The sequence below is a fragment of the Gadus chalcogrammus genome, chromosome 23 (assembly GCF_026213295.1).
Source record: "Gadus chalcogrammus isolate NIFS_2021 chromosome 23, NIFS_Gcha_1.0, whole genome shotgun sequence".
NCBI lineage: Eukaryota > Metazoa > Chordata > Actinopteri > Gadiformes > Gadidae > Gadus > Gadus chalcogrammus.
The window spans coordinates 3,951,864-3,969,958 of record NC_079434.1 but is presented as its reverse complement, the minus strand read 5'-3'; the positions used below and the strand labels follow the sequence as shown (position 1 = coordinate 3,969,958).

The window sequence follows — 18,095 nt, the reverse complement described above, 5'->3', positions numbered from 1 at the left end:
ATAAATATATATTTATTTATTTATTTATACCCTTACCTAAACCTAACCCTGAAAAGGATTTAGCCGTACATAGTACTGGAAGATGACCTCCTCTTATAGCGAATGGATCTGTCGGGATTCTTCCTATCCGTAGTGGATACATTGTAGATGGTTTTTGTAGTAGTGCAGCTGTAGTTTAAACTGCATATCATCCTTCCCGGGGTGTCTGAACCGACCATATTGAGCATTGGCCCCACTCGGCTGATGGCCAATGGAAACATGGCCACACGAAGCAACCATCAATTGGCCCAGACCATCCATGAAGAATTCTATAGAGAAAAAAACAAAACAACAATGATTAGATGTAAAGGAGAATAATAAAGTAGCAGGAGCACTCCCGGTGTACATCCAAAACGTCTTGTACTCTTTGGGGAGCATAACGGAAAAACTGAAAATAATAAACAGAAAAAGTGAGGTGTTGATAATGAATCCAGGTCCAGGGCAGGTCATATTTGGATAATATTGTTAATGGAGGAATGTGATATCTGCCCCATTACGGAACTACAAGTCCTCGCCCCAGTGACAATACGACTACTGAATGATTTCTCATTTTTATAGTGTTTTTCTGACGGTGGACGAGCAGACAATCTTTATGGCATATTCAAAAAGGGAATATTTATAACTGACCTGCTGCCCATGTCACAATAGCGGTCAACACGAAGCACTGCTGTCCAATTCATCTGATACCTCAAAGCCAGAAACATGTAACTTATGCAAAGTATTTTGCTTGCTGAATTGAAAGAACAATTATTTTTAATTTATGCAAAAGTTGAAGGAGATTCAGCCTTGCTTATAATGCTGTGTAGCCTTAGTGCTTGTCCAACTGCTCCAGACATGAGGTAACTTCACATCCAGGATCGGCATAGCACCCTCTATAATATATCTGATGGTAGCTAGCAATTAAAGACTGAAGACCTACTTTGGATTGCCCTGTCTTTACCAGTAAAGCAAAAAGAAAACTCACAACTCTCATTCATTGTGGACGCATGCACACAACCCCCGCTATACGTTAAAGATATGGCCGGGGACACACCTGAATGTGCCACTCTCTTCAGCTTGGGGTCAAATCTCACTCGATTTACAGCATCGGTACGAGCCAGGAAGAAGTTGACCACCCCATTGACTATGGAGCATTGTGGGTAATTTGGTAGTGATTGGAACTTTATGTTAGGCTTCCTGTCCATACAGCCTCCAGTGACTCCATCGCCTTCCTCATAGGCGATGGAGAAGTAGAACTGGTTTCCAGTAACTGAACCCCCAACCTATGAAGGATAACGAGACATTATAACCTCACACCTACTCATGCTTTATTCATAATGTAAAAATAGTCAATGAATAATATGATTCTCACCACATCCAACTCTGGTGTTGCCTCCATCACCTCCACCAGATCCTCTATCTTTGTTTTCTCAGTGAATAGAAAGTCGTCATCCACCCAAAGAAAGTACTTGGTGGTGACTTGAGAGACAGCCAGGGTCCTGCCAGCAAACCAGCCCTGTGGAAGGGAAAGATTCCAAATCAACTTGAATGCTTGACTACTCTTATATGATGTCCAAGCACAAGAAAGACATTGTGTGTGTGTGTGTGTGTATGTGTGTGTGTGTGTGTGTGTGTGTGTGTGTGTGTGTGTGTGTGTGTGTGTGTGTGTGTGTGTGTGTGTGTGTGTGTGTGTGTTCCAATATATGCCTACCTGTCCCCCAGGCATGACATATTGCAGAACATTTTCTTCTGTGATCTTTTCTGGAGTAAAGCTGTCATCGGCCACAACAAGCACCACGTTTTTGTAGAATTGTCTTAGGCTTCTTATGAGCACCTTCAACTCCTTGTAGCGCATAAAGGTCTTGGTGGTGACTGTCACTTGGTCGCTAACGTCTTTGAAAGAGTGGGAGGGGAGGGGGGGGCAGGGGATAGAGAGAGGAAGAATGTAAGGGTTCATGATTCTACTCAACGGTAAAAATGGAAGATTTATAGGAAAAACTTTTGTTGTTATACTTGTTCCCATGTCGAAAAGCACAGGTACGGATGGTTGCCGAATAGCGATTGGGAACACAGCTTCATGATGCTCAAACGAAAAGTGAACTGATTGAAAAAGAAGTGAAAACTAATTAAAAACATCCAGCCTACATAAGATTTGACGCACATTACATAATCCACTGTAATATCGGAAGGCTTTGAGTGCAAAATGAGAAAATCACATTAACATACTTATTTTAAACCTGAGCATCTGTTCAGTACTTATCTTTAAGTTACATTATTTAACCCATACATAACTTAAAAAGTCATAGAGTACCCAGGTCTCCTGTGTGTATGTGGTACACAGGGAGGGTGTAGGTGACATCCGCCAGTAGTTTGTTGAGTTCCTCTAAGCTGAGCGTCTCCAAGTTCAGCCATTTCTTTCCACCTATTGGTTTTTCCGAAATCATATTTCATACAAGTCAATCCCAGTGACAAGTGGTTTGGTTACACATTGAAAGGACGGAGTTCATGAATCACCTTCCACACTCGGTACGTCACTTGGGCTCCCTAGACAGAGGACACCCTTGGTGACCAGTAGTGATACCTGTTAAGCACAAGAGGAAGTTTGTTGAGAGTGAGTGAGTGAGCGAGTTCTCAGCCGTGCTCAAATGAAAAAGCATTGTTTGAATATTCATAATTATCACAACCTGTCTGTTGTTGTCCGTTTTCCTAACTGGCTAAATCAGCTTTGTTCAATCAGACTGCCAAAATATTATTATTACTCGCTCAATGATTAAAGAAAAAATCCCACAACCTTTCAGATGGCATGAGTTCAAATTTGACAACGACAATGAGTCGACAACGTGACTAGAATGCGTCTCTGTTGCACGGTTGTGACTAAGTTCTGTCAGAGGCTGGAGTAGCCGAGCCGCCGGTTTCGCTTCATGCGGATGTCGAAAAGCCTTGGAAATGGCCCAGTAGTAGAGTCTCATTTAAGTATCGGTGAGCAAAATGTTCCAGCCCACACACTTCAGGAGGGATTTGTATGCTATCGCCTGAATGTTCTCTCAATGGCCGACCGGCCCACCGAGTCACCCACTGGTTAAACATTGATAGGACACTCCTGTCCTCCACAAACTGAATTGGTTGTTTGCAAACATGAGATGGAAGGCAGGAAGGGAACTGCAGAACGTCAAGCAGCAGTACTCTGTTTATTCAAGCTTTATGGATTCAAATGAAGGAAGTGTAAGAAAGGCAGAAATAGGCCTACAGTAGATTGGAAAAGAGCTGCATTGTTCGAAAGAAAAAATTAATTCAACACAAAATATAAAAAGGTGAGATGTATAGAATAAAGTGACATGTAGCTGGGAAAATGTAGCTGGGCTTGGCAGAAATGGAATATAATATTAAAATAAAAGTCTGGTTTAGTCATTGTATATTTATGTTTTTGTTGGTGTAGAAGAAAACTGTTGTTTAACCCTGGGCATGACATCATCTGCAAACACCTTTTGAAGGTGCACAGGCCTGCCTTCCATAGGTTGATGTGATTTGGGTTTGGTTCGCAGTCAAAGAGTGCTTCCAAGTAAACCCAAAAGTCCCCAACAGCTCCATTTTGAAAACCCTGATAAAGAGACACCCGTAGCCATGTCATTAAAGGGATAGAAAAGACATTTCAACTATTGCTTGATGAGAAACAAATGATTATGTTGGTAAGGGGGACCTATGTTGATGCTGGGTAGATATAACAGTAACCGGGAACCAGGGAAATTTAACCTGTAGCTCAAAGACATCCACAAATATCCCTTGTATCCTGATGTTGACTTGACACTTGAGTTTTGTTACCAACCTTGTAGCCGCTTCTTTGAACCCCGTGCAACGCTAAACCTGAAACAAATTATCTTTCAGGGTGAAACTATTTCCTGAGGAATACATTGAACATAAAAAGCAGACCGAAAAAGCACATTGCACTCTATATGTATATCTGTGCAGTGCACTTGCAAAGCAACTGAACTAAAGAGCAGTATCGGGACGATTTTATTGAACCACTGAAGTGCAGCGTACAGTACCTGGAATGAGAGTGGGGACCAAGGGGCGTACTGTGAAACCCTGAATGGGATACTGCAGTGGAGAGTTGGATTGAGCAAAGAGGAGTGTGTTCAAAATGGAGCTTGTTCTGGACACAGGAGACAAAACGATATGCCACTTAACCAATAATCAACCAATGTCAATTGAACAATATTCTAACTGAATAAAACACTTACACTATGCAACAGTTACTGCACTAAGTCATTAAATGACCATGATATGACGTCAAACAATAAGGAAACATGCCAAGCCCAATACTGGCTTCTCCTTCTATTATGATGACACCAAATTATTCTCCCTTTCCAATTTGTGCAGTCGCAAACAAAAACAAATTTGTAACTTTTTGTGGCCACTATTAGCCTACTATTACCTATCCAGGGCAGTTTGTATGTGCTAATTTGGGTTGAAAAAACAAAGCTACAGCTATGGGAGCTGCTAAACTGCGCTGGGTTTTAATCAAATGGACCATCCCAATTTCACGAGGTCCCTGCGAGAGAGTCGAACAAAAGCCCTGGCTGATTTAAACCTTAACATAGATGATGTCCACAATTAACTTGGGGTCTTAGCAAACAGGCCAAATACTTTAACTAGCTTCTTACAAATTAAATTGAAATATTGAAGAAAGTATTCTTTAAGAAATTGGTACATTCTTTATCAGTGTCTCTCCCCCCCGCCATCACTTTGTTCCATCCTGTGTTCCTGGTACTGGTGGCCGTGCATACCTCGCCTGGTGCTTCTTGTACTCCTCTGCCCGTCGTTTCTGAATGTCTGCTCGGTTGACAGTGGGAATGCTCCCTGCCAGATCGAATGACTTCGCTGGGCATGTGCAGGAAGCCGGAGGCTTAACTAGACCAGTAGGAGGGGTCCTATAGGTAATATTAATAATACTACACTTTATTTATAGAGCGCTTTTCATATATGCAAGGATTCCAGAAAAAAAATAAACATTTGAGTTAAAACATGAACATTGCACTGGGCGTGACAAAAACAATCACTCACACGTGCACATGCAAATAAACTTTGAGACCTACCACATTTTCTTTGGGGGGACAATCATTTTCTCTACCGTAAAGTTGGAAGACTTCCAGAGGAAGCTCATCCCACTGAAGATAACAAAAGAAAGTAGAAGCAGCAGCAATTCTGTTCTGCCAAATGAGGGCATCTGGAGATAAAGACAAAGCCACAGATTAGCCCAAAATGAATAAAGAAATTTGGTTGAAATTGACAAAAGTCTTTTACTTTCTGGGCTAACCTAAACTGTATCCTTTTATTTAACAATATTGATGGAGAATGTAGATTAATCCACAAACAAGCTCAAATAAGATGAAAATGTATTAATCCCTGAAAGCTAGTTCTGGAGTTACCGGTGCTTCTCCTACATAAATGGAGGTGTAACAAGTGTACAAATGTGAATAACAGTGGCAGCCGCTGGTCTTTCAAAGAGGGGAATCTCATTTGCGGCCTATTCGCCCATTGTGTTAAGGGTGTAGGACTTCAGCCGCTTTAAACCGGAGAAGCTCCCTTCTACACCTGCAGATGTAGCTCCAATTGTTGCCACTAATGGGAACCGTTTGTAAGAGAAGGGTCCAGCTGCAGGCTTGGGCGTTTCCGTCATGACACAAGAACGCCAATTAGGCGTTCCTGGTTGCGTTTCATCGAACAATCACAAAGTGTTTCAAAGGCATACTGCGAAGCATAGTCGCAAGGCATACTATGCTCTCCGTAGCTGGAGAGCCTGTCGGAGACCCTCTCCGTAGTTTACCCGCACATCCAATATTTTTTAAACTATTTATCTATCATCTATCTTCTATCTCTAACAAAATCATTTCCGGAATCACTTCTCCGGTTTGACCTTCCAACTCATTTACTTTGTACATTGTTTACTTTTGCACATTAGGATAGGATAGGATAGGAAATGCGCGCCCTTCTTCTTCGTCGCCTTTCTTGCGGAACTGTATTAAAATGTCAAAGTATACTACTCCGATTTGAATCCCTTTCTCCTCCATGTCGCAGTTCATGTACTTCAGGGAGTCAAAGCCTAATTTCCTTTCCCCAAAATCCTTCTCAACCATGGCTGAGATAACCCCACTACGAGTATGAGATTATGATTACTTTGAATGACAGGGGAATAAACAGATTCAGTCGTCTACTTGCACTGAATACATGGCTTTCCAGAGTCTGCAATGAAAGAGGAAGGGGCTTTATTGACAATTTCAACTTATTCTGGGGGCGCAAATATCTTTTCAGAGCAGATGGCCTACACCCAAACAGGTTAGGCTCAAAACTGTTGAGGGACAATCTTCTCTTCTCGCTTTCCCACAAATCTCCATGGTCTGACGCACAGGCCACAGTCAGAGCACAGGTTGAGAAGAAGCGAGACTACAGCCTCCAACACACATCTACTCTGCCACTATCTGACACACAGATAGCAGACAGCCCAGAGACCTTGAAGATAGACAACAGCCCGTCCGACGCCATCGACACTGTGCCTTCCCCCATCGCTGACGCTGGCTTGGCGAGGAACGCCCCCCCCCCCTCCATGGTCTGACGCACAGGCCACAATCAGAGCACAGGTTGAGAAGAAGACCTTGAAGAGAGACAACAGCCCGCCCGACGCCATCAACACTGTGCCTTCCCCCATCGCTGATGCTGGCTTGGCGAGGAACGGCCACCCCCCCCCTCCTACTCTGCCACTATCTGACACACAGATAGCAGACAGCCCACAGACCTTTCCAAGGTCTGACGCACAGGCCACAATCAGAGCACAGGTTGAGAAGAAGACATGTATCAGCCGGATTAGCCCGTCACTGAAATTTACCCTGCCACCCTGCCCCACCCATAGCTATCTCTCCAGCCCCAATGTCTCCTCCCTTTGTGGTGACCTCCAGCCTCATCTCTCCCATAGCTATCTCTCCAGCCCCAATGGCTCCAGCCATTGGGACCTCCAGCCTCATCTCTCCCATAGCTATCTCTCCAGCCCCAATGGCTCCAGCCATTGGGACCTCCAGCCTCATCTCTCCCATAGCTATCTCTCCAGCCCCAATGTCTCCTCCCTTTGCGATTTTCCAGCCGAATATAAGAGACTGGAATATGTTGGCAGCAAACTTATATCTGGGTCATTGATAGCATCGCCATGTCATGGCGACAGGCTGATAACACCCAAGAGGATAGCGCCCCAGCCCCCCCACTATACTGATAGTAGTCATGAGTATTACTGAGACAAAAAAGGGTTCAGCCGTAGACACAGTATAAAGGAAGTTTCACATAATCTGCTGAACCCAAGGTTGCCTACGTCAAAGCAGGGCAACTTTCGCATTCATGCTGTAACCACTAAGAGAGTAAACAAAGGGAAACTTAGACACACTGCTAACCTCACAAATCTCATATCGATTGCCTCCAAACCAAAAACAACCTTAAAGCCTATCAACAACACCATCAGGATGGCTCTACTTAATGTGAGGTCTCTTAATAACAAATCATTTTTAGTTAATGATTTTATTACCACTTCAAAACTGGATTTTATGTTTTTAACTGAAACATGGCTGGAACAAATTAACAGTGCAACCGTTCTGATAGAGACAACTCCTCCCAACTATAACTTTTTTGATGCATGTAGATCTGGAAAAAGAGGTGGAGGGGTTGCTGCTATATTTAAAAATGTATTTCAGGGGAAACAGATGTTATTTGGTGATTTTCCATCGTTCGAATACCTTAGTACTGTATTGAAATGCTCCCCCAGAGTTCTCCTATTAATTATTTACAGGCCACCCACATATTCTGCAAATTTTTTCGATGACTTCACATAATTATTGTCTAGCATCTCCACAGAATTTGACTGTCTAGTTATAACTGGTGACTTCAATTTTCATACTGATGATTTGAATGACAAGTGTGCAAAAAAACTTTGAACTGTCTCAACATGTGAAAGAGGCTACTCATTGTAAGGGGCACACTCTAGCCCTGGTTATCACAAAGGGCCTCAATGTTTCTGATCTCTCTGTGACTGATCCTTCTTTGTCTGACCACTTTTGTGTTTTCTTTAACATATCTTTTATTCCCGATATACAGACAAAATCAAACACTGTCAAAAAACGTTATATCATTGAAGATTCTAATGTACTTTTTGAAAAGGCCATCTCCTTGCTACCACCTCTAAACCCATGTTCTCCTGATGATCTTGTAGAAAACTTTAATTTGAAAATTTTGAAAGTCATGGATGTGAATGTCATAGAGAAACATTTTTCTCCAATATCATTAAAACCAACACTAATAATACAAAAACCCTATTTGCAACTGTTGACAGACTGACCAACCCCCCAACAGAAATTCCACCTGATCTCCATTCCACGCAGAAATGCAAAGAGTTTGCAGCTTTTTATATTGATCAAATTGAAGGTATCAGACGCGCTACTTGACCTCAGTGCTGCATTCGACACTGTAGACCATACATTACTTCTGGAAAGGTTAGAAAACTGGGTGGGGCTTTCAGGCACTGTCTTAAATTGGTTCAGGTCTTACCTACAAAATAGGAACTACTTTGTTTCCATTGGCGACTTTGTATCAGAATCAACCAACGTGACATGTGGAGTCCCACAAGGTTCGATCTTAGGACCCTCTTTATTCAACATCTACATGCTCCCACTAGGGCAAATCATGCAAAATAACAATATTGACCATCATTGCTATGCTGATGACACGCAAATCTATGTATCGCTATCACCAAATGACTATCGGCCCATAGATCTGCTGTGCCAGCGCATTGAGCAAGTGAAGGAATGGATGTGCCGAAATTTCCTTCAACTAAATGAGGACAAAACAGAGATAATTGTATTTGGTTCTAAAACGGAAAGGCTTAAAGTAACCCAACACCTTCACTCTCTGTCCCTGAAAACCTCAATCAAAGCCAGAAATCTAGGGGTTATCATGGATTCAGATTTACATTTTGACAGTCACATCAAATCAGTTACAAAATCGGCATATTATCACCTTAAAAATGTAGCAAGACTTAGAGGGCTCATGTCCACCGAAGACTTACAAAAACTTGTACATGCCTTTATCACTAGTAAGCTTGATTACTTCAATGGTCTCCTTACAGGTCTCCCAAAACAAACTCTGAGGAAGCTTCAGCTTGTTCAGAATGCTGCTGCTAGAGTTCTAAAGACCAAAAAATTGGATCATATTACACCAATTCTGAAATCGTTACATTGGCTTCCTGTAAGTCAGAGAATTGATTTTAAAATCATGTTGCTTACCTATAAATCCCTACATGGTTTAGGCCCAAAATATTTAACTGATATGCTTCCACTACATCAGCCTTTTAGACCACTAAGAAGCTCTGAGACCAATCTGTTAATTATCCCCAGAGTAAACACAAAACATGGGAAAGCAGGATTTAGTTACTACGCAACAAATAGCTGGAATAAACTCCCAGAGGATTTAAGACTTGCCCCAACTCTGAGCACCTTTAAAACAAGACTGAAGACTTCTATGTTTACTATAGCTATCTGCTAAATAACTTTGCCTTTATTTTCTATTTTAATACTAAAATGCCTTTTTAACTCTCTTTTTTTTGCATATGTTTTTCTTTTACTTACCTATTATTTTATTTAAGTGTATGACAATGTTTAGATATAAAGCACTTTGAGTCTGCCTTGTGTATGAAAAGTGCTATATAAATAAAGTTGCCTTGCCTTGCCTTGAATGCTTGAGGGGACTCCGTAGTTACAGAGTCAGATTAAGGAGTCGGAGTAGTAGCCTATACTTTGACATTTTAATACCGAAAGAAAGACAACGAAGAAGAAGGGCGCGTTGCCGCGTTCCATTCTGCGTAAACGACAAACCCCACCACATGAGAACACCCATTTGTGTCTGCAGTGGGATGATATTGGAGGGGTAAAGCTGAGGCATTGCACTGTCCAACTCCATGTCTTTAAGAATCACCAAGAAATCACACAGCTTTCCCCTGACACCCTGCAAGTCCTGATCTGAATACAGGACTTGAAGTTCAGACCTCCAGCTCCCTGAATCAAAGTGATGGTCAACTACCAAAACGATATTAAACTCGAAAAAGGAAATGTGGGAATTCTGTTAAACTGAAACAAGGAATCTTATGCATAAATGTATGAAATGTACGATGAAAATTGTCTGGCAATTTCGGCAAGCAAATTTCAAGAAGTAGTTTGCAGTTTGTCTTTCGCCTCGCTTGCAAAATCCGCGATGGGACTGAGGATTAGTGATGGGTCGTTTGTGACCGAATCATTTTGAATGTTTAGCAAGAAAGAACCAAACTGATACTTCTCTCTCGTTTTTCTCGTTCGTTCTGACTCGACTCCTCCCAGAACCACTAGTAATCGCTGACTCGCTGTTCGTTCACTGACTGTGAATGGTGAAGAAGGAAGAGGCTAGTGAGCGAGCGTATGATTATACGATTACATTTCAGTGAAATGGTAAATGCATGCCGTCTTTGTATTTTCTCAAATATTGCGCGTCCGAATGCTCAGTAGCCTACGCATTGTGTAGTACGGAAAACGTTTCCGAATGCGTACCACCGCCACAGTATATAACGGAGATCACTACGCTATCCCACAATGCAACCGGAGTCTGGTAACGAACGAAGAAGAGATGGCTGACCCGACACCACCAACAGCGGCTCCGGCAAAATTCGAAATATCGAAATGTAAGTACAAGTATTAAATGTTTCTTTAATTTAATAACATTTTTAATTTAATAGCAACGATGACAAGACAGAAAACAGGTTACTTATCAAGGTAATTTTGCCGGCATCTGAGGGGAGATACGTCATCTCCAAACATCGGGTGGAGTGTCGGCGGTAGGGATCATGGACATAATAAAGGATGGACCACGGACTGGAAAGTGGCCGCCCATTCATTCCTATACAAACTGCTCAGTGGCACAGGGTAACATACAGGATCGATTTGCTTCCGCGTTATGGGGCCAAGATTATAATGGCCAAGACATGTGGCCTAGTCCGTGACGTACCGGATGCAGAAATATAGAACGCGCATGCGTGCCCATCCCCCCACTCCGGTCCAACAACAATATAAAATGATACCGTAATGCACCTGTTCTTTGTCTTTGGATCTTTTGAATAAATGGATCAATACATGATGAATCACAATGATCGCAAGCAGAGGACCGTGAGAGTTATTGAGCAGCAGATGAACCAGTCCAAAAATCGGACACGTTAACGGAGCGCTGAACTAGGCCCTCTCGGATTTGTTTGTCTCCATTTGTTTCACTACGACTCCTTTCAGCTGCACACCCCTCTTCCCCAGCGAGATAACGGCTAATAAAACGCTTGAGGTGGCGTTTTGAAAAGAAAAAACGTACATTTTTTTTGGACATGGCATGAAGGTAATTATGAGCCTTTGATTGATATCCGGACATTTTTTGCGGAGACACATTCCTGTTCCCCACTTGTATTGGAGTGAACGGAGATATCTACTCTGAGTCCCATGATTTGAGGGACCCGTCCACAGCCCGCTTAAACAGCTGCAATACCAGGCTTGGCCGCTGAGCACTGGTGGATTGCGGAAGTATGCAGTGTTCTTGGGGGTTTGGTAGGGATGGGCAAAATGATTCTTTTCCGGGAACTAGTTCTTTCAGTTCAGTTCACTGTAACGATTAGTTTGTTTGATTCGTTCGTTACGTCAGATTACGTCATTTGACGGCCCTGAGCATAATTTAAGCGACGTCTAGGCTCTACCCCCGTGGAAATCGACAAGATACACTATATAGTATAACCAAACGTCCCAACAATATTTATACCACTTGCTTACTCTCTATATGTCATTCATGGTTTTATATTTATAAAAAAATATTTCACTTTACATTTAATTCTTCATTATTCAGGCATTACAGAACTTTCATGGTCATAAATAAAAAATACGACCTGCAGTTTAATTTCTTTGTTTGTTCTTGAATTGACGTAGAATGGAGCAAAGACTCCTGGGATTGGGAAATGCGTTTATCCAATAGCAGATGGAGGGCAAGTCTATTTTCGGAAATGTAGGGGGATATATGAGTGGCCCCACGTCGAATGGTATGACCCAAGATACGTCAGACAGAGAAAGCGCGTAAATTTGACGGTACAACCTTGTCATTTGTTTACCCAGGTGCCATGAAAACACCATTGCTACCTCTCATTGGCTGAATCTTTGAGAACGTTGTAGACTCAATCGATATAAGGTTGCGGGGAGACGAAGCTCTGTTCGTTTGTATATTTTATTTACGTGACTATATTTTTGTTTTATGTTAAAAAAAAAGAATCAAAGACCCAGTTCTTCGTGTTTTGGAGTTCTTGTCGTTCACGTTCGGGATTTGTTCGTTGTGAACGAATCGGTCGCGACCGACTCATCCCTAGTCGGCGGTGTCCCTCCGAACGGAAGCGTTCGGAGGGGTTCTACGCATAGCTGTAGACCGTACTACACTGTCAAGTATAGTACGGTCAAGTAGTAGACACTGAACAGAAATAGTATGTACTTAGTATTCGGATTCAGCCTAAGAGAACCGTGCATGATTCGATTCACCGCTACCGGAAACTCGACTGAACGAACGAACGATTCGTGAACGACTCCTCTTGGCGAACTGAACGACGCGAACTGAATCACGGAAACGAATCACTAAATCCAAACCTACTTCTTACAACCGCAGCCATCTAGAGGTTGAGAACAGTAGAAGATAAGAGCTCTCCACCATTAATGCTACCAAGCACCGGCGTCCTATCTTTTAGTATAAAACGCCAATTTTTCTTTACTTTTTTAGTACCATCGTTGTACCATATAATGGGCTATGTTGTATATGAAATGTGCCACACAATTTCACGTTATGTTATGGGCAAGGGCTTGTGTGCATTTTGAAAGAATATCATACTAATGTATACAATGAAATTGAGGTCAATATGTTTCCAAAGTTTTTCAAACAACATAAAAGCCCCGTTGGCTCTAAACATAAGTACATGTTGGGAGAAAAGACACAGACCTACATCATACCCTGCTATTATTTTTCACCACTAGGTGTCAGTATTTAGAGTCCTACCCTGGCTGTAGCTCGTGGGTAAGTATACGAAAGTAAGCGTAGGCCCAGGGGCGGCCGGCCAATAGAGGGCGATAGGGCGCCGCCCTCCTTGAGTCAAAAAGATAATATGCCTAATATATTTTTTTTATAATATATAATATGTATATATTTTTTAGTGATAATGATGATAACCAATACATTTTGTAAAAAATTAAGATAGCCTGTTTTCCTCTGAGCAGTTGTGTTCCATACCAACCGAGCGCTATGGGCGATTTCAGCCTGGCTGGAAATCGCCCCCAGCGCTCTCATTGACTTTCATGTAAAAGCTTTTTTTTTTCAAACTGCAAGCCCTGCAATGCATTCTCTATGGGTTCCGGGAGTGCTTGCACTAACGTGATTCCGTCATATCATACGTACACTACAGTGAACGTCACGTAGTGCTTTTATGGCTTTTAATAGGTTCATCACGTCACATTCACGATCGTCATGGTGAATATTACAGCTCAGAGCAATTCAGAGCAAAGAATTAGGACCAACCTGACCAAATTTAAATATAAAACAAATATCAAAGAAAGGAGGCAAGTCGTACACCAGGGGATTTTCGCGGTGCTGGTACGAGAGGAAAAACTGGCTAGCAGGATGCGAGGTAGCCAACGGACTCTTCTGCTACCCCTGCGTCCTCATCCACCCTGATGGCTGCACCACGGAAACACCTTGGACTACGACAGGTTTCACAGATATGCATCATCTGTCCGAAAAAAATAAAAAGCATGAAACATCGAGGATCCAGATGGACAGCTGCTTAAAACTGTCGGCGTTTGGGAGCGTCAACATTTCTACGCAGTTGGACGATGGCTACAGGCTAGCACTGCGTCGGCACAATGATGAGGTGAGCAAAAACCGCCACATTCTGGGCCGCCTGATCGAAGTTCTGCGGTGTATTCGAGTTGGCCTTGCGAGGCTGAGACGAGAGCGAGGGATCCAGAAACCCTGGAATTTTTCGAGGATTGGTAGTTAATTGCATCCCTAGATGAAGTTTTTGAGGAGCATTTAAAAACGGCCACCGTCTTTAAAGGCACATCCAAGACGGTCCAAAATGAGCTGCTCGACTGCATGGCAGCTGTCATTAGGGCACGCATTACGGAGGAGGTGAAGTCGGCCAGCTTCGTTGCGATACAAGCTGACGAAACAACAATCTCCAGAGCAGCAGCAAGTAGCAGCAGGAAATACAGGAAAAAGGAGGGCCTTGGGAGAGCAAGACAAGCAGAGGCTGTCTAAGGAGGTAGATGATTTTGCAGTTTTGTTTGTTTATTTTCTTTTTGTTCTATTTTTCTCTCACTTTCACTTCATTGCATACCTTACTTTATTGTATTCTAAAGTCATGCAGACCTCCTTTTTAAGGCCTCTGGAACCAGTTTTAAAAAATCACCCCTTCTGTATTTACAGTTGCATTCAAGGATGGATGGTGGCAGTGTTTTTTACTCATAGTGTACTTCCAATTTGTGATATACTCTCTTTATTTTGACAGGTCTGTGACACCATCTTGGGCCATGCAAACGAGAGGTTCTCTTTCACAAGCCACCTTGTGAGTCTACCAGGTTCTACAGAGGAACAACCTCCATGAGACCCTATCTGAGACTCTGGCTCTGTTGAACATCCTCATAACCACTCCCATGACAACTGCCCAAGGGCGTAACCATGGTTTAGACATTGGGGGGGTCCAATTTTTTATTATTATTTGTTAAGTGCATTGCCTACAATTCTATATTTATACATGAAAATGTGGACATTTAGAACATAGTTTCGAGGACTACATTGACCATTTGAATTCACATCTAAAGGAATAGTGTAATAATGTAATGTCTGCCCCGCCCCCCCCCCCCCACACACACACACACACATACACACACACTTTGTTTTGGTTAGCTGCTTACTGACCTTAAACACACCTACCAATTACAATTATGCTCTTCCAGTAGTACTGTAGCACAAAGGATAGCTTCCAATGGAAAAATACCATACCCATGACCACATGTCATTATGTTATCAGAAGAACAGTGGCTGACCTTCGTGATAATTTTGGTCTATATATTCTGCTTGTATTAGAAGTAGGCTTTTATGTATTGCTGACATGTAGGCCCAGGTTATAAACAATGTTGTAAGGCTGTCTAGTCTCATATTCAAAATTCTCACCTTTCAGCTGCCTGTCCAGAGCATGTCCCTGTCTGGCCACTGCTTTCAGCATGCCTGTCAAGTTACTTACTGTTTGAAAAAAACTGCGTATGCTTGCCTGTTGGTCCAGTTTCTTCTGCTTTTTAGGTAACCTCAAATCCTCCATTACTCAACTTTACTTTCTTGGCTCTCACTGAAGAAAGAGTGTGGGGTAACCATGACAACGCAGAAAGTCGCGAGGTGGTTTCAAACTAAATCGCACAAGTGTACAATTAGGAGGGGGGATTCACACACTCAACAAACGGAAATAAATTGAAAATAAATAAGACATAACCAGTGATGTTGATAGGTTTTCAATGTAGTGAGTCCCCGGGACCCACAGATCGCGAGTTGGGTGGGTCCCTGAGAAATTCAATGGGTCCCGACTCCCCAGTTTAAAAAATGTGTTTCTTTTTTATTATTATTCTATTTCTTAAATTAAATTAATAGTGTTAAACTCCTTGATGGTGGTATGATATGGTTAGAGCTGGAGTACTCAACCGTTCATGTTTAACACTAGAAACGCCGGGCCATTTTTACTTACTCCTAGCGCCGCAAGAGGGGTCAAATGACCCCTAAGTCATTTTAATGAGGCTGTGCATTTGCACATAATGATCACTAGGTGGCGCCAATGAGCTATTACCGCGCGAGCGCCACATTTGTGTGTGTGTGTGTGTGTGTGTCACAAGTAGATGCGCAGAGGGTTGAAACAGCGCTTGTCCGATCTGCTCACAAGAAGGTTTCTTTGGCCAGTTACTGTGATTAAACACGAGTTGTTTAATGTTCACAATGTATCGTTTTTCATGGGGAAAATGGGATGCGTCCCCGGGACGCATGGATAGTGAGTTTAGCGCGTCCTTTCAGATTTTAATGCGTCAGGGACGCAGGACGCGTACCTAGCAACATCACTGCATAACAAGAGACCGATCCATTGACAGGGTTCATAAAAAGAGAACATATATTTTACATTTTATCCTGCTGAATATTGGGGGGGACAGGTTAGTATTTTCTCAACATTGGGGGGGACACGACCCCCCCCAAAGAATGCGTGGTTACGCCCTTGCAACTGCTGAAGCTGAAAGGTGTTTCTCGACCTTAAAGAGAATCAAGACATTCCTGCGAAACTCAATGGGACAGGATCGTCTCAATGCTGTGGCCATGCTTTCCATGGAGAGGGAACTAGTCAGGAACATGCCTGATTTTAATGAGAGGGTCATTGATCACTTTGCTGCTTTGAAAGAGAGACAAGCAAAATTTCAATACAAGTGAGAAATGTTGTTTTAATGTTGTTGTGTTGTTGCACTACTCAAATGTTGAATTGGAAATAGCTGTATTAATTGCATATCATTAGCCATTTTTTTTGTTTGCTTTGTAATGTACATGTGTCTTATGGGTAAATTCTTGTTAAATAGCACCCAATGTTTTGATTATCACCTTGGATCATTCTTGTTTTAGGAATACTGTAAATATTGCAATGAGTAGGCTATGCCACTAGTTTTTATATATGCTGTCTTCAAGTTGTAAACATGTGATGAGAACTGTAAATATTATAATTACTAGGCTATGCTAACATCCATTTTTTTTAAATCAGAACACAACTGCTGCACTTAAAATAAATGATATCAGATGGAGAAAGAGTATTGTGATTTATTGTAAAGCACTCTCTTTTAACTTTCAGAGGTATTTAAGGAGGCAAAATGGTAGATGAAAATGTACCTTTAGATGACCACAGTGGGATAGTTCATTCATCAGCCAAAAGCATGTTAACATTCATTATGAACTTGATTTAGCTGTATCAAAAAAATCGTATAGAACATGCAGTCAATGTCTGATGTTGCCATTTAGCTGTTTGATGAGGTAAGCAGAAAACAATCTGATTGTACCGTGGATCTTAGCCATCATTGCAACAATTGCCCCCCCTGAGAAATTTGTCAGGAGCCGCCACTGCGTAGGCCATGCTGTTGCAAACTTCCCCAGTAGGCCTAAACAAGACCAGTCTATGCACTTGTCTCATACATTTATTGATTAATATATGGAGATAAATATCTATATATTTATTAATTACCTGTTTCATGAATTTCAAAGTAGAATTTAATCTATATCAGATAATGGGACGATTGTCTGTCGAAAGAAATGAGTGATTGACTGTCTGCGCCATTTCACCCTCTCAGGTTTCTATTGCCTCGATTTTCGTTCCTGTTATCCCGATTTCTTCGACGACAACGTGTCTATTCTACTGACATTCCACCATCCGTTCTTCCTGTAAGCGCAAGACTGGATTCTAGCAAACTCTGTCCAACTCTGTTGCCAACATATATATGTTGGCAACATATAAATGTTGCCAACAACTGAGAAACAAACTGCTTGTTCATACGTATCGTTTTAATAGATATAATTGTATGAATTATATATCTAGCCTATTTAAAATATATATAATATATATAATATATATATTATATATATATAATATAATATGAATATAATGTTATATATATATAATTTTTTAATCACATGAACTTGCTTGTGATAATAGTAATCGTCCTAACCTAATCATTTTTTACTTATTATACAAAGATTAAAGTTTCTGCTATACATAATGACATGATATTACTTAGTAGCATAAATAAAACTTCCTGTCGGACATTCAAACCCAGCAAATAGGTTATAAAAAAGCAGTAAAAAAATTATAAAATCTGCGGTATTTTTTAACTTTTTTTATTATTTAAATATTTTTTGGTTAAATTATTCAATAGTTTGGCCATTCCAAA

At 41.6% G+C, this 18,095-nt stretch overlaps 1 protein-coding gene and 1 long non-coding RNA gene across 2 annotated transcripts; both read right to left on the bottom strand.

Moving 5' to 3' along the window:
* Window positions 1-37: 37 nt before the first annotated feature.
* LOC130377604 (beta-1,4 N-acetylgalactosaminyltransferase 2-like) lies at window positions 38-3,530 on the bottom strand. Its single transcript, XM_056584755.1, has 8 exons — window positions 3,474-3,530; window positions 2,533-2,599; window positions 2,330-2,440; window positions 2,032-2,118; window positions 1,730-1,911; window positions 1,391-1,534; window positions 1,073-1,301; window positions 38-308 (listed from the first exon to the last, which is right to left on the bottom strand). Exons 1-8 carry the CDS (start codon window positions 3,528-3,530, stop codon window positions 124-126), a joined length of 1,062 nt encoding a protein of 353 aa, XP_056440730.1. The 3' UTR covers window positions 38-123.
* A 322-nt stretch (window positions 3,531-3,852) lies between these two features.
* Window positions 3,853-5,232, bottom strand: LOC130376769 (uncharacterized). Its single transcript, XR_008894082.1, has 3 exons — window positions 5,112-5,232; window positions 4,803-4,946; window positions 3,853-4,168 (listed from the first exon to the last, which is right to left on the bottom strand). It is a non-coding gene; the product is annotated as an uncharacterized LOC130376769 (long non-coding RNA).
* Window positions 5,233-18,095: the final 12,863 nt, after the last annotated feature.

Bases quoted from the DNA above. Each gene is read 5' to 3' on its own strand.
- LOC130377604 (XM_056584755.1), bottom strand. From the start codon at position 3,530: ATGGAAGGCAGGCCTGTGCACCTTCAAAAGGTGTTTGCAGATGATGTC. The intron at 2,441-2,532 runs GTGATTCATGAA...AAAAACCAATAG, and splicing joins TGACGTACCGAGTGTGGAAG to GTGGAAAGAAATGGCTGAAC. The intron at 1,535-1,729 runs GTAGGCATATAT...TCCCTTCCACAG, and splicing joins ATGTCATGCCTGGGGGACAG to GGCTGGTTTGCTGGCAGGAC.